Source organism: Athene cunicularia, assembly GCF_003259725.1.
Source record: "Athene cunicularia isolate RWA chromosome 6 unlocalized genomic scaffold, athCun1 chr6_part1, whole genome shotgun sequence".
NCBI lineage: Eukaryota > Metazoa > Chordata > Aves > Strigiformes > Strigidae > Athene > Athene cunicularia.
Window position 1 is genome coordinate 21001329 of NW_020799105.1, and position 13523 is coordinate 21014851.

The 13523-nt window shown below is 34.0% G+C and overlaps 1 protein-coding gene across 1 annotated transcript in view; it reads left to right on the forward strand.

Moving 5' to 3' along the window:
- The window catches only part of WDR11 (WD repeat domain 11), an 89703-nt gene extending 77024 nt beyond the window's left edge, over positions 1 to 12679 (forward strand). The window contains exons 18-29 of the mRNA XM_026851550.1: positions 339 to 453; positions 2165 to 2336; positions 3894 to 4002; positions 4785 to 4847; positions 5938 to 6003; positions 6776 to 6947; positions 7214 to 7309; positions 8669 to 8834; positions 9744 to 9841; positions 10800 to 10945; positions 11372 to 11451; positions 12522 to 12679. Coding sequence (XP_026707351.1) covers positions 339 to 453; positions 2165 to 2336; positions 3894 to 4002; positions 4785 to 4847; positions 5938 to 6003; positions 6776 to 6947; positions 7214 to 7309; positions 8669 to 8834; positions 9744 to 9841; positions 10800 to 10945; positions 11372 to 11451; positions 12522 to 12679 — 1441 coding nt within the window. The remainder of the gene's footprint in view (positions 1 to 338; positions 454 to 2164; positions 2337 to 3893; positions 4003 to 4784; positions 4848 to 5937; positions 6004 to 6775; positions 6948 to 7213; positions 7310 to 8668; positions 8835 to 9743; positions 9842 to 10799; positions 10946 to 11371; positions 11452 to 12521) is intronic.
- Positions 12680 to 13523: the final 844 nt, after the last annotated feature.

Below are 13523 nucleotides of genomic sequence, written 5' to 3' on the forward strand. Positions count from 1 at the left end.
AATAAAATTTCAGAAAAATGCCTGCTGCATTACAGTTTTCTACATTTACTCCATCTGAAAACACAAAAGATTAACATTTTATTAAAGTTGTAAAAACAGCTAGATATCTTTCTTACATTACATCTGCAATGACTTCTGATAAAACATTAAGTATTGTAGTATTTATTTCCAGCATTTAATCTTTTTAGTTTTCACTAATTGGATAGTCATTTGAATATAGATAGATTGTTCTCCCTCTTAACCTGTACAATATCAAGATCTGCAACATTCATGGCAAGGATTCAACTACCCACAATATTAGGTATAAAATGATTGATAATAATCTTGGTCTTCCTTAGGGGGATTCCTACACACCGAAGCTGGGTGAAAAAGATACGTTTTGCCCCAGGGAAAGGAAATCAGAAACTTATGGCAATGTACAACGATGGAGCAGAAATTTGGGATTCAAAAGAGGTATGCATCTGTTGTTTTGATATGCACTTCTTTGCAAAACACACATATTACTTCTGAAAATCAGGACAAGTCGGGGATTACGTTTTCTTAGTCATGATTTCTTGCTGACAGTTGTATGGCTTTTCTCAGAAGACTTTTTAGTTCCTATCAAGCATTTTTAAGCTGTCATCAATGAAAAGTACCTTTTCACTCATAAAGCTGACAAAGTTTCTGAGATACTCTTTGTCATTCTCTTGTAATGTTTTTAAGGCTGGCATTGAAAATTTAAGGGGGAGTCCTCAATTTTAGCATTTAATCTGTGGACAAGAGTATTTTTACTACAGGTGTCTTACCCTTGACTACTCACAGAAGTTATGTATTCTTTAGTGCGTGGATTTAATTTGTTAGGGAATACCAGAAAGCTAGGCACTTGTTAATTAACACTGTCTAGCTTCTCATCTACTCAGAAATTCTATAGTAATGTTCACAAATCTTCTGGGGTTTGCTTCATAGGTCTTTCAGGGGATTATAGTACCATGGAGAAGGAAGGATAATTGTACTGGTTTAACTTAGCCCTCCCTGAATAAATTCAGTGTATGAGGGTACAAAATGGGATTTTTAATGTTTTTCTGTTCACTTTGTAATGAGCACCAGCGCTTAGATGCTTAATTTGAGCGATATGAAACTCTCCATTGACAATAAGAGTTGGACAGCAGATATGAACAACAAATGTGAGTTATGTAGGCAGCATAGAATATTATCCCATGAGTTTCTCCTTGAAGATGTTTGAATAGTTTTGGTGCCCTAGGATACTCCTGTAGCTATTCCCTCTCTTTTTCTGGGACAAGGGAAAGAGTTTCCCACATGACAGTATTCAAAAGTAATTAACATTTTCAGCTGAAAATCTTTCAGAATAGCTGTAGAAATATTTTATCGTCTCAGTCCTATTATCTGTATAATCCTCTGCTTAGAACTTCACCCGGTATTTTCACATTTTTCTCTAATTCTATTTTTGCTAAGACTAATCATACTCTAGAGCTGTTGTACCTTACAACTCTTTTAACTCCATGCTTTGCCCTAGAACAAATAAAAGGAAACAATAGAATGTTGATTGCTGAAGATACTTCGTTAATGTTTTCTTATGTTAACAATTGTAATGTTCTGTGATTCTATAGAAGGGTTGCAAAATGACTACTGACCTCTGGTTAAAAGTCTGATTTACAACCTTTTGTTTACCTCTGTTTTGTTTGTGGACAATAAATCATCCTATTCCTGTAATTCTATGTTAATAGTATGTCTCTTCTAGACAAGTTCAGGATTTATCAAGAAGGTGTGTGTTTATGAAGAGCATGAGTTACTGAGAACCTCACTTCTGCCTTAATGCATGTATGCTAGATCAGGGTCTGGAATTAAAGAGGGAGTGTAAATTTCCACCGGTTTATTGTGGAAATTTTATATCAGAAAAGATAACAAAAAGGCAGCTGTAAAGCTATGCTCAGGAGGATCTTTTCTCAGCTCTCAAATGGGAAAAAGTATTGTTTCAGGGCAACCATGTACCCTACTCCAAGGTTTCTAAATTCCCTACTCTTCTGAAGAGACATCATTAAAATGATTTATGACTAACTTCACCTTTTATTGCAAATTTTGTGGTGTGCCTCATGGGTATGTGGCAGAGTCTTACACTGTGTGATGGAGAGCCTACTAAAAATGAAAAACAACTCAACTTTTCAAGGTACAAATGGTGAGCAGTTTAAGAAGCGGAAGAAACGTTAATTTCCGAATCCTGGATGTGGACTGGTGCACTTCAGACAAAGTGGTTTTAGCATCAGATGATGGGTGCATCAGAGTTCTAGACTTGTCCATGAAACCATCATGTTTTAGAATGGATGAACAGGACTTAATAGGTATGTCTTGGTTGTTGACTGCTAGATATTTCATTTTGAAGATGGACCATAAAAATGTCCAGCACCTCTGTTAGAACAGAGAATTGTCATATGTAGAGGATTAGGTGTCCATAGTGGTTTTCATAGATGCAGATATATTTTGTAGGCTTAGGGTGTATGGGTGGGTTTTGGTAGAGGTTTAATGTCCTAAATAAACTATACTTTTTAATATCTTAATTGGAATATAAATTAACAAAACAAGAGCTTTTTATATGAATGTCCAGCAAATTGACCTAAAGAGCATCAGTACTTCAATTGGGTATCAATACCTACATCATTGATATTCATTACATGATTTTGAAGCATTTGTTAATGTGTGAAAATGTCTTTTCTGATATTTCCAGATACACAGTTTGTATACTGATTCATTGCTTTTCAAAGTAGATTTTCCCACTGAACTCTAAAATAGCAATATTAGTGCTGTTTAAATTTTTTTGCCATATGTTTAAGAAGGGAATTTAAATATTTAACTATTTAAATAGTTAACTAAGCTATATTTTTCTATTTTTTATTACTGATCTTCCAAATAACTGCTTTTGATTTGGTCTTTTTGGTCAATTCCACCTTTACTCATACAATTTCCTTAAAACACATGTTCTGACTAAGACACATTTAATAAATCACAAAAAAATGATGATGCGGGGAGCTATGGTGTGGGATGTTTGAATAAACACATAATTTATCACAGCTATTTTTACTATCAAATGAATGTTCTATTAAGCTGTAAAAATTAATGTTCTAAAACCAAGCACACTGAAATTAGAATATGCCAGGGTTAAGGTTGCCTGTGATTTAGCTGTCCTTCTGCCTCTACACTGTGATAATCTTTTAATTACAAAATCACATTTACAAGATTTCGACATCATTCGGTGCATATGAAGTACAGGGAATTGCTGAATATTTAATGATGTAGCTGGTTGAGTCTTATTTTACTCCTAAGTTACTGGGTAGCATATACTGCATATCATCCAAACCTTGTACTGAATCCAGACTTTTACTGACTTTTAAATTTGTAGGACAACAGTTAGTGCTATAATTTTCATGTTCTTTCTTTGCTAATATAGATACGTATTAAGCTTCACAGAATACTTTTTGGATGATGGATATTAATCCTTGTAACATACCGTAGAAACTATGATTGCAAAGTAAAAGTAAAACATGCGTTATGGTACATTTTAGTATAGCTGTACTTATTTTCTAGCATGTCCTTGTATTAGCAGTAATCATCGTATACAGCTCTACTTAATGCCAGAATAATGTATTCCAGAAGTCTCAATATGGCATGTCCTGAAATTCTCGTTTGAGCATGGTTGATAACTCCATACCTTCTATAAAATGCATTCGCTTGAGTGTAAAGATAAGCTTTTATGTCTAGTAACCCACACTGTATATATGAAAAGACTGTGATTTATGATTTTCTTCTGGTGCTTGCAAACAAGGTGGTATATTTTATGGTTACTGAACACAGTGTTATTGCACAGTAGCCACTCAACAATGAATCTTTTCCTTCTGTTTCAGAACCTGCATGGTGTCCCTATCTGCTTGTTCCAAGGGCTTCATTAGCTTTAAAAGCATTCTTGTTGCATCAGCCATGGGATGAGAAATATTCTCTAGATATTATAAACACGTAAGAAGAAATATATGTCTATATATAAAATACTACTGGTTTTTTTTTTAAATCCTACATCTTTTATTAGTCTTTTTGTGCAAATAATAGTTAGACATACAAGTTTCCTCACTGTCTGGGACAGCCAAAAAGATCATAGCTTCACTATTTATTACTAAAAATAATAAATAGAAAAGGCTTTAAGGTCAAGTATTTTATTTCTTTTGACTTTCAGTAGCACTTGGCTATTGAAAACCACTGTCTAATTTGAGGTACTGGCAATTTTTGTCATTTACAGGTTATATCACTTCAGAAAACAACTGTATGTTCTCTTTGTTCACGAAGTTAATGTAAGAATAGTCAGTGTTGGTACCTAAAATGTAATTGAAAGTGATAGTCTAACTGATAGTCTTAACAGGCCTGTCTGCTTTTAATGAGCCATGCTTCACATCCTGGTAGGAGCACCTTTCTTTATCATTTATTGTGTTCGTGTACTGTTGGTGGTCACATCATAATGGGCTAGGCATTGTACTTTTCATTAATTTTGAGGTTAATGAATAAAAGTGGGACAAAAAAGATTAGTGGTACTGACTCGGAGGATGAGAGAAAGCAAAGCCAATCTTTCATTACTATTTTGCAGCTAGTAACTAGACAAAGAATCTTGCATGAATGGTTTTCCATAAGAATACGAAAGATTGTTTCCATATATGTTTTTCTGGTTTTCTACTACAAGTAATTTCCATTTCAGATAATTCTGTCAACTTGGTAATATAGAATACTTTTTTTTTTTTTTTTTAATACAGTGATTATCCAGAGAATGAAAACATTAAAAACCTTCTTCAAGAGCAGTTGAACTCGTTGTCCAAGTAAGACTTTTCCTATTCATATTTTAGAGAAAGGTAGTGAATTCAGAGAAGGCAAAAAACCTTAGATTAGTGACAGTTCACAACTTAATGAAGAAAGTTTGCTTTTTTTTTTTTTTTAGAAAGATAGTTTGAGTAATGACAGCTTTTAAGGGTGGTATTTTATTTTATTGAAGATTTTAAAATTGTATTTCTATTTTTTCTAATTAAAAATAAATCATTATGCAGTCTACAAATATTCTTTTTAAATAAGCAAACTATCTCAGAGTACTTTGTTAAATATTGACTCAGTAGTCAAAATGTACTGTTCTGAATACATAAAGTGTGATGGAAGTCAGTATTGAATTTTTAACATTGACATATCATACTAGTGCTGGCAACTAGAGACGTAAAGATACTGAGTAGGGTTAGTATATAATTTGTAATTGACCAGTGAGCATTCGTAATATTTTATTCAGTACTTCTCAGTGATGTATGGTTCTTTTTGATGTTGGTCCAGACTGTACTGGACACCACTATTTATATACTCCAAGGTTTGTTAAGGTGTTTAAGCTCTGAGGAAGACAAGACAAATGATTCTAAAAATCTTTTATTGAAGATATGCTTGCAGAGTGCTGTTCATGCAGATGGTTCTGCTTACGCAGAAAACACATTTTGACATTGCATTTAAACTATTAAAATTATATTTGAAACTAGTAAATGAAAGTTTTTCCATTTTCCTTTTGTCTTTTTGTGCTATGGCACTACGTAGTTGCAAAATTATAAGTAAATCTTGTAATTTGTAGAATCACTGCAGACTAATTTATAGTTTCATGTACACCCTTGTGGTTGTTCCCTTTATTGCAAGAATAAGGAGTTCCTGATGGACTCACTATTTGTATATAAACTGGTAGGCTGACTTGCGAGATCAATACTATATCAAATGATGTTATAATTGTTTTGATAGATGCATTTTTTCAGTTCAGAAAAGAAACTGTATATTTTTTGTTTTGATTTTTTTCAATTTGTAGGGGATATATCCTATTTGTGTTAAAAAACAAACAAACAAACTTGCACAGCACTTTACAGTTCATTTTGGCTCTCTCTTTTGCAGTGACATAAAGAAACTTTTGCTTGATCCGGATTTTACTCTCTTGCAAAGATGTCTCCTAGTTGCCAGGTAGAAGAGATTCAGATAACTATAACAAATGTTTCCTAATAAAGTTCTGATTCTATTAATTCATATGAATGTGCTAAGTTTAAGTACTCAACTAATTCTCCTTTACCTCAATGCAATTCCTAAAGTACTTTGTTGCCACATATTAGAGTGTTTTCAGGACTGACAATGGAAATGTTACCTTACTGAAATACTTAGTTGTATTTACTTGCTGGATGTAGAAGACTTCCTTCAGTCTTGATGGTACTTTTGTAGACACAGTTCTGCTAACTACATTGCATTTAGTTGTACAGGGCCCAAAAATGTAATTCAGAACTTCAAAACACATGTTAGATTATATGTAAACAGGCAAAGGCCTGGTTTTTATTTCAAATGTATTTATTCTGCGTTGTTCTTCTACCTAAAGTGTAGTTAATTTTAGCCTCTATATTCAGAGGTGTTTTTCAAACTATTCTTAACTTTCTTGTAGCTGAAAGAGGGTATTAGTGATTAAATGTAAAATAATAATAAAAATTCAATTCCCATATATTTATATACTGATCATTCACTGAGTTTAATTATTATTGTAACAGTGTTTTGGCTAACCTCTTGCTTATCTTGCTGAATGTTATTCCTTAATCTTTTCTTGTAGTTTATCCCATTGACAATACACAGTACTTGTGGTGCCCATGAGAATGCATGGTCTTTGTAAAAAGATATTTTAAATGCGTAATATATTTTTGTGGCATGTGGAAAAGTACGAACATATTTCACATCCTGATTTGTATCTTCTCAGACTGTATGGGGATGAATCTGAACTGCATTTCTGGACTATTGCTGCCCACTATTTGCACAGTTTATCCCAGGAAAAGCCTGCAAAACCAACAGACACAGGCATCCTTCAAGAACAGTTGGTTAATCCCTTGGATATATGCTACGACATACTGTGTGAAAATTATTACTTCCAGGTATTTCAAGGAGTTCAAAAATATATTTGATAAGAATGTCATCAGCACAATGAATGCTCAGCTTGTAAGCTTCCTATTATATTATAGGTTTTCACTATAGTTATTTCACTTTTATTAGTAACATACCACTGGATTAAACCCATCCTTATTATTTAAAAATAAGAGGTGTTCCAAAAACTCTCAAAATATTTCTGTATCTTTTATATGCTTGGGTTTTATTTCTTACGGTAGTCTTACCTTTAAAGTATTTTTCCTTCTGCATGCAGAAATTTCAGCTTGAAAGGGTAAATCTCCAGGAAGTGAAGAGATCAACGTATGATCATACCAGGAAATGTGCTGATCAACTTCTTCTCTTGGGCCAGGTTTGTGGGTAATATTTGATTTTTTTATTCTTCTTCCCTGTCCATTTTATGTACTTCTCCTATTCAAGTAAGCTTTGTCAACTAATATATATGTTGTTTCATACTTTTATTCACCCAGTGCATACTTTTTGCTGTCTTAGTATGTTATTACACTGCAGACTCTGTGTAATGACATGGTATATGGTAATGTTTGGTGTTACTGGCTTCAGACTATTTCATTTTCATGGGAACCCCATAAAAATCTTTCTTTCCATCTTGTGACTAGAAAAGAAAAATTTCATTTTGAGTTTCCCAGAAATAACTAAAATTTAACATCTTTGGAATAATTTTCATTTTAGATAACAAAGGCTGTACCTAAGCTTCTGGGAGATCTGTACTGAGCCGTGAGACACTATGCAGAGCTGCTCACTGAGACCCTGATACGAATATTGTTGCATTTTTATAGTATATATCATGAGCTGTTCCCTACTAATGCAGTTGGGCTGCATCCATTTCCAAAAATAGCTTTGGTATTACTAGTTCGAACTTAAAGGATTTCCACTTAAATGATTTCTAAATAATGCCACTGTGTATATTTGAGGATGTCAACAAATGTTACTAGTAAAGATGCCAGTAAAAGATGCCAGAAATATTTAGTCTGTAGAACATCTCTTTAAAATGCCAGTTTATAGAAGTTTAAAAATGCCTATATATTGAATCGCTGTATTTTAATATGTATTTATTGTGGCTTTTCATTATTTCTGTAATTATCTAAGCCATCAGCTTGGCTGACCTCACCAAACTGACACCTCTAAAGTTAGGAGTTTAATAACAGGCAGAGATGACATGTCTGCAGTGATTCATTTGATTCAGAGACAGGTGTCTGCAGGTAGTGTAATGAGCCCCACTGGTTAGGTGCTCAGCTGTAGCTCACATTTTAAATGGATGAATTCTACCTTTGTTTTAAAATACCGAGTATTGAATCAGACCTTGACATCCTGGCCAGTTTCTGCATCTTAAAATTTTATTTCTTCTCTGCTTATTTTAAATGCTTCTCTTCCTTTTATAACTGCACAAGATTATGTAAACGAGGAAATAAACATTCTGAATTATAAAGTTTTCTTTGACCTCTCCTAGAAATGTTAGCAGGTGATTAAGCATTATATTCATAATGGGTGTTTAAATGCTGTCCTTACTAATGATGCTTTATTGAAATAGAATCTTAATTATTGCTATACTAGTAGATATTTTTGTGTCCTGTTTTAGAATAACCTTCATTGTTATTTGTTCCATGTCTTAAAAGGACATAAAAATGTAGAGATAGAAAGGCTTGTTTAAAAGTATGTTGTAGTCAAAGTTGTATATTTTTTCTCTTGCCAGACTGACAGAGCAGTACAACTATTGTTAGAAACAAGTTCAGAGAATGCACATTACTACTGCGATTCGCTCAAAGCTTGCTTGGTCACTACTGTTACCTCATCTGGTCCATCTCAAAGTACCATTAAACTGGTGGCAACCAACATGATAGCCAATGGAAAGCTTGCAGGTAAAATGTGACATGAATTTTCCATTTGCTTGTAAACTAGTAATCCTGATCATTATTAAGGCTGCTAATGGAGATGGGAGAGGAGAAAGCCCTGTTGCAGTAGATCTTATGTGCTACATGTGTTACAGTACACACTACCTAGAGCAGTTAACACAAAAATGATCAGTAACTCAGTTATAAAGTTAAACTTGTTTTATTTTCATTGGAAAACTTATTTCTGGAGTAATTCTCCTAGCAACTGTTTGCACAAAAAGAGGCTGCATGCATAAAGGTACATATTTTCCACTTTCCTAATTAAAGAATTAATTAAAATATTGTTTCTTATTACTGAATCTGAAATATGAACTTAGTTTCCTTTTCAGTTCAGAATTGTTTCAAAAAGTGTGTTTTCTTACATGTACATGTTAATTTTGCTTAATGCAAGAGATAATTCACAATATGATGATTGACTGAAATATTCAAAGACATGCAGAGAAAGCACAAATTTTTGCACTTGCCTGGAAAAAATAATTTCCACCCTGTGGACAATTAACACTTCACTGTTTATAATTACATTATGCACAACATTAAGTTAAAATAATGAATTATTTATGAAATCTGTTTATTTGACTTACAGAGATCATTATCTATTTATGATGAGATGTCCAGTGAACTCCTTGTGATTTGTATTAAGGAGAAGGATAAATGAGAGCTTTGTGATGTCCTCCTAAGCTCTGTAGCACAAAAAAAAATGTAGTAACTGACACACAGGTTATATGGAGAGCCAGGTGGTGGAAATTAGGGTTTTTCAACATCTTCATATGCCAAGGATATAGAGATCCTTTTTCTGGTGATGAATGGTCTGCTCACACTTATATAGCAACTCTTCTTTCCCTTAACTTATTATATAGTGTGCTTTTTATTTTCCAGAGGGTGTACAGTTACTGTGTCTGATCGATAAGGCTGCTGATGCCTGTCGCTACTTGCAGACTTATGGTGAGTGGAATCGTGCAGCATGGCTTGCAAAGGTATGTAATTTCTCAGTTTTCAGTTTGCTAATGTACATGATCTCCTTAGTGTAGGTAGGAAGAGAAAAGGCTGATGAGGGTGCTGAAGATCTCCCCATTAAAAAACTGAAACATCAGTTTGAAATATCATCATCAGTTCTTTCTATGTATTAAGCTCTAACAAGCAAATCCAGTCAGTCAGTGTTGACAGGTAGTTCTTCAACCTTCTGACTACAGAGGTCTGCCCTGGTCATCTGCATGACAAGATTGGGGCCTATAAATGGTTGGAATACTCCATTTTCTAATTTTTGAGCAATGGTTTGTGAGCTTGCATATAGCCGCAGCAGTAAGAGTTCATAATAAACTACAAAAAAATACTCTGGCAAGTTGAAGTGGATAAGTAATTAGAGAGTGGCTTTGTGCTGAGCTCCATGTACCACATTACCACCAACCACATAAATTTGCATTAACGTCTGTTTTGATATGTGGCTGGAATTACAGTAGAAGTACCTAAGCACAGCATTAATTCTCCGAATTATAAGGAGTCAGTAAGAATGTTCTTGCGGTGTCTCTAAAGATTCTGTTATGCTTTCTGCAGAATAACAAGTCATACTCAGATTTTCTAAATGGATGAATCTCACTCTGAAGAAAAATAATGATGTTTTGCCCTTAAGATTTCAGTGAAAGATAAAGATTTCTAACTCCTTGACACTTGAGATTTTAATAAAGCCTTGTGGTAAAAATAATGTTAATCACATGTAAATATCTAGTGACCAGAGTGAGGTTTGTTGTATCTATGTACTACTACTTTATATTGTATTTGTTCAAGGGATTTAGTATGCTACTTATAGTCAAATTGGTCATTTGACATGCTTTCACTTCTGCCCAAAGTGTTTCACTTTAAAAAATGAACCAGAAACATAATGCTTTCTTTAGTTAGCAGCCGAGGATTCGTAACTGGCTTTTCTACCTCTCCAAGGTTCGTTTGAGCTCAGAGGAGTGTGCTGATGTGTTAAAGCGTTGGGTAGATCACCTTTGCTCTCCACAAGTCAACCAGAAGTCCAAAGCCATTCTTGTCCTCTTGTCACTGGGATGCTTTACGAAAGTTGCTGAGATGTTGCACAGGTAAAGGTGAAACAGCACAATCTGTATTTTGTCTTGTCCAAAATTACTGTTTAAGCATTTGTGACACAGAAGTCAAGGAGTGGGGAGAGGACCTGCAGTTTGATTTCTGACACTTGTTTCTATTTTAGCATTTTTTAATTAACTTTAACCTCAGCAATGCGTCATTTATGTGTGATGGAGTTGATGGGTTTGTTGCAATTTCAGGAAATGTACTGATATTTAAATTTACTGGAGGCTTTAAGATTACTAGCACCCACTGACTAGCAGTAACACTTCATAGTGTTCTCAGTGCAGAATAGATTTGCCACTCCAGACCTAGGTGCAGCACTTTAGAAAGCCTGTATGTATGTGCTTTGATGCAAGTCCTGGAATAGTTTGCTGTTTTGTGTCCTAACAAATTGTTCTCTTTTATTTTCCATTTAACAGTATGAGGTACTTTGATAGAGCAGCTTTATTCATTGAAGCTTGTCTGAAGTATGGGGTGCTGGAAAGTAATGATGATACAAATATCCTTTTTCTGAAATACGATTATTGCATCTGTCTACTCATACACCGTGAGTATGTGTGAGCCAATGTTAGATGAGCTAGTCTGCACAGGAATAGGAGTTCCTGTTTGTATTTTCCAGGTTATGTAGTTTGAAGGAAGCATGAGGAAGCAAGTGAAAAGGAGTAATTTGCATAAACCCATAATATTACCTCCTCCTGATGCTCTGTGAGGCCTGTGGCATTGGAAAACAAACAAAACGTGAAAAAAAGAATCCTAGGAGAAAAAATAACGGATGATAAAATGATCTTTGCAGAATTTGGAAATAATTACTGCAGCCTATATAGCGAAATCAATGGTTCAGTTACCTTTTAAACACAGTATCTTAGGACAAAAAATCCCTTCATTGAACCGCTCTATACCCCAACGTACTGTTTTAGTGATGGAAGTTCTTTATGAAGGAGTCAGTTCTGAGACAGTGAAAACTAAGAAAATTAAACGTCAGGATTACATGAGCTGAAAATGTATTAAGTATTTTAAAAGGTATCTAAAGCATTACTCGCTCTACAGTCTACACATCTAACCTGGTGTTCTGGAAAAAGGAACAGTTGCTCTAACTTTTATATTATATGCAATAAATAATAATGCATATGTAAATAATATCTGATTGTGGTTTATGGAGTCCTCACTAATGTTAGCTTTTAAATTAAAAAAAGTCACTAATAAGTCATGTAGATAACTCCAGATCTAATTAATGAACAAATCCTGTAGTATAACCTTACAATTTCTTAATTTCTCATGCAAGTTATGACATGGTATTATGGTAGGTACTTCTGCATATCTAGAACGTATCTCTTTTAGTGTAGAGCACTCTGCATATTGCCTGATAAATGCTAATATGCATTCAATAGTAGAACGTAAAGCAACTTTTTTGTGTTTATTTGTGCTGAGAAATACTGAATTAACACAATTGGCAGCAATGTTCAGCATTTTCAGCTTGGGAGAGCTAAGGACTGAGAAGGAAAAAAAAAAAAAGATTCTGAGGTTTTTTCATTTTTTATTAATTTGTGTTTTCCTTAATGCTTCATTTACATAAATTGATCCATGCTGTGTATGCAGATTATGCCAGAAGCTTGAAGCTCCTGGGCTTTAAACAGGGAGCTATTCTCTTTGCCTCAAAAGCAGGAGAAACTGGTAAAGAGTTACTGACTGAACTCAAACAGCCTAAAGAGGAAGTGACACAAGAGTAAGAATTTTATGTTTATGAGGAAATTTGCGTTGATAGCAGACTGAGATGCCACTGTGTGAAAATACATTTTTCTCTTGAATCACTGTAACAGCTGATATGTGTGATTTGAGCGAATTTTATGAATGTGTGTGGAGGCAAGATTAAGAACTGTTATATGTTAATTTTTATGTTAAAATTGTCTTAATTTTCACGAGGGGCAAGAAGCCTATAATAAAATTGTACAAGAATATTTCCAACTTTTTCAATTCTAGCAGAAGTCAACTTTTAAATGTGCTGAAAGAGTTCTATACCTGTGTAAAGGTCTACTCCATTTACTTCTAAAAATCAAATCTTTATAGTTCTTCACTGCTGTTGTATTTATATGTATAAATGATTCAGTCTGTACTATAAAAAATATAAGTATATTTAAAGAATAAATATAGATCACAAAACACACAGTTCTTTCCTGGAACATCGTGTTTTCTCAATCCATTTTTTCTGTTTAAAATTACTGTTATCAGTTCGCTCTGTTGTCATTTTCATAACTGTCTGGAATAGAATCCTTAAGAGGTTTAGTTATGAAAGTCTCCTAACATTCAAAAAATCCATGAAACATCCTTTTTTTTCAATCAAGGTATTGTTATATTCTATGTTATTCTTAAGTGTGCGCTCCCTGCACACCTTAGGGACTAAATGCTGCCTTGTGTTGACTGGTTCGTGGGATCAAAGGATGGGAGAAGATCCTACCTCAAAAGCAGCAAGGTAGGCTATTGGAGAATATTCAGGAGATTGCTAACGCTGTCTCCACAGTTAGTGTTTTTGTTTGTTATTTGAATGTGTGATTAACAATAGGTAAAGAAAGCATT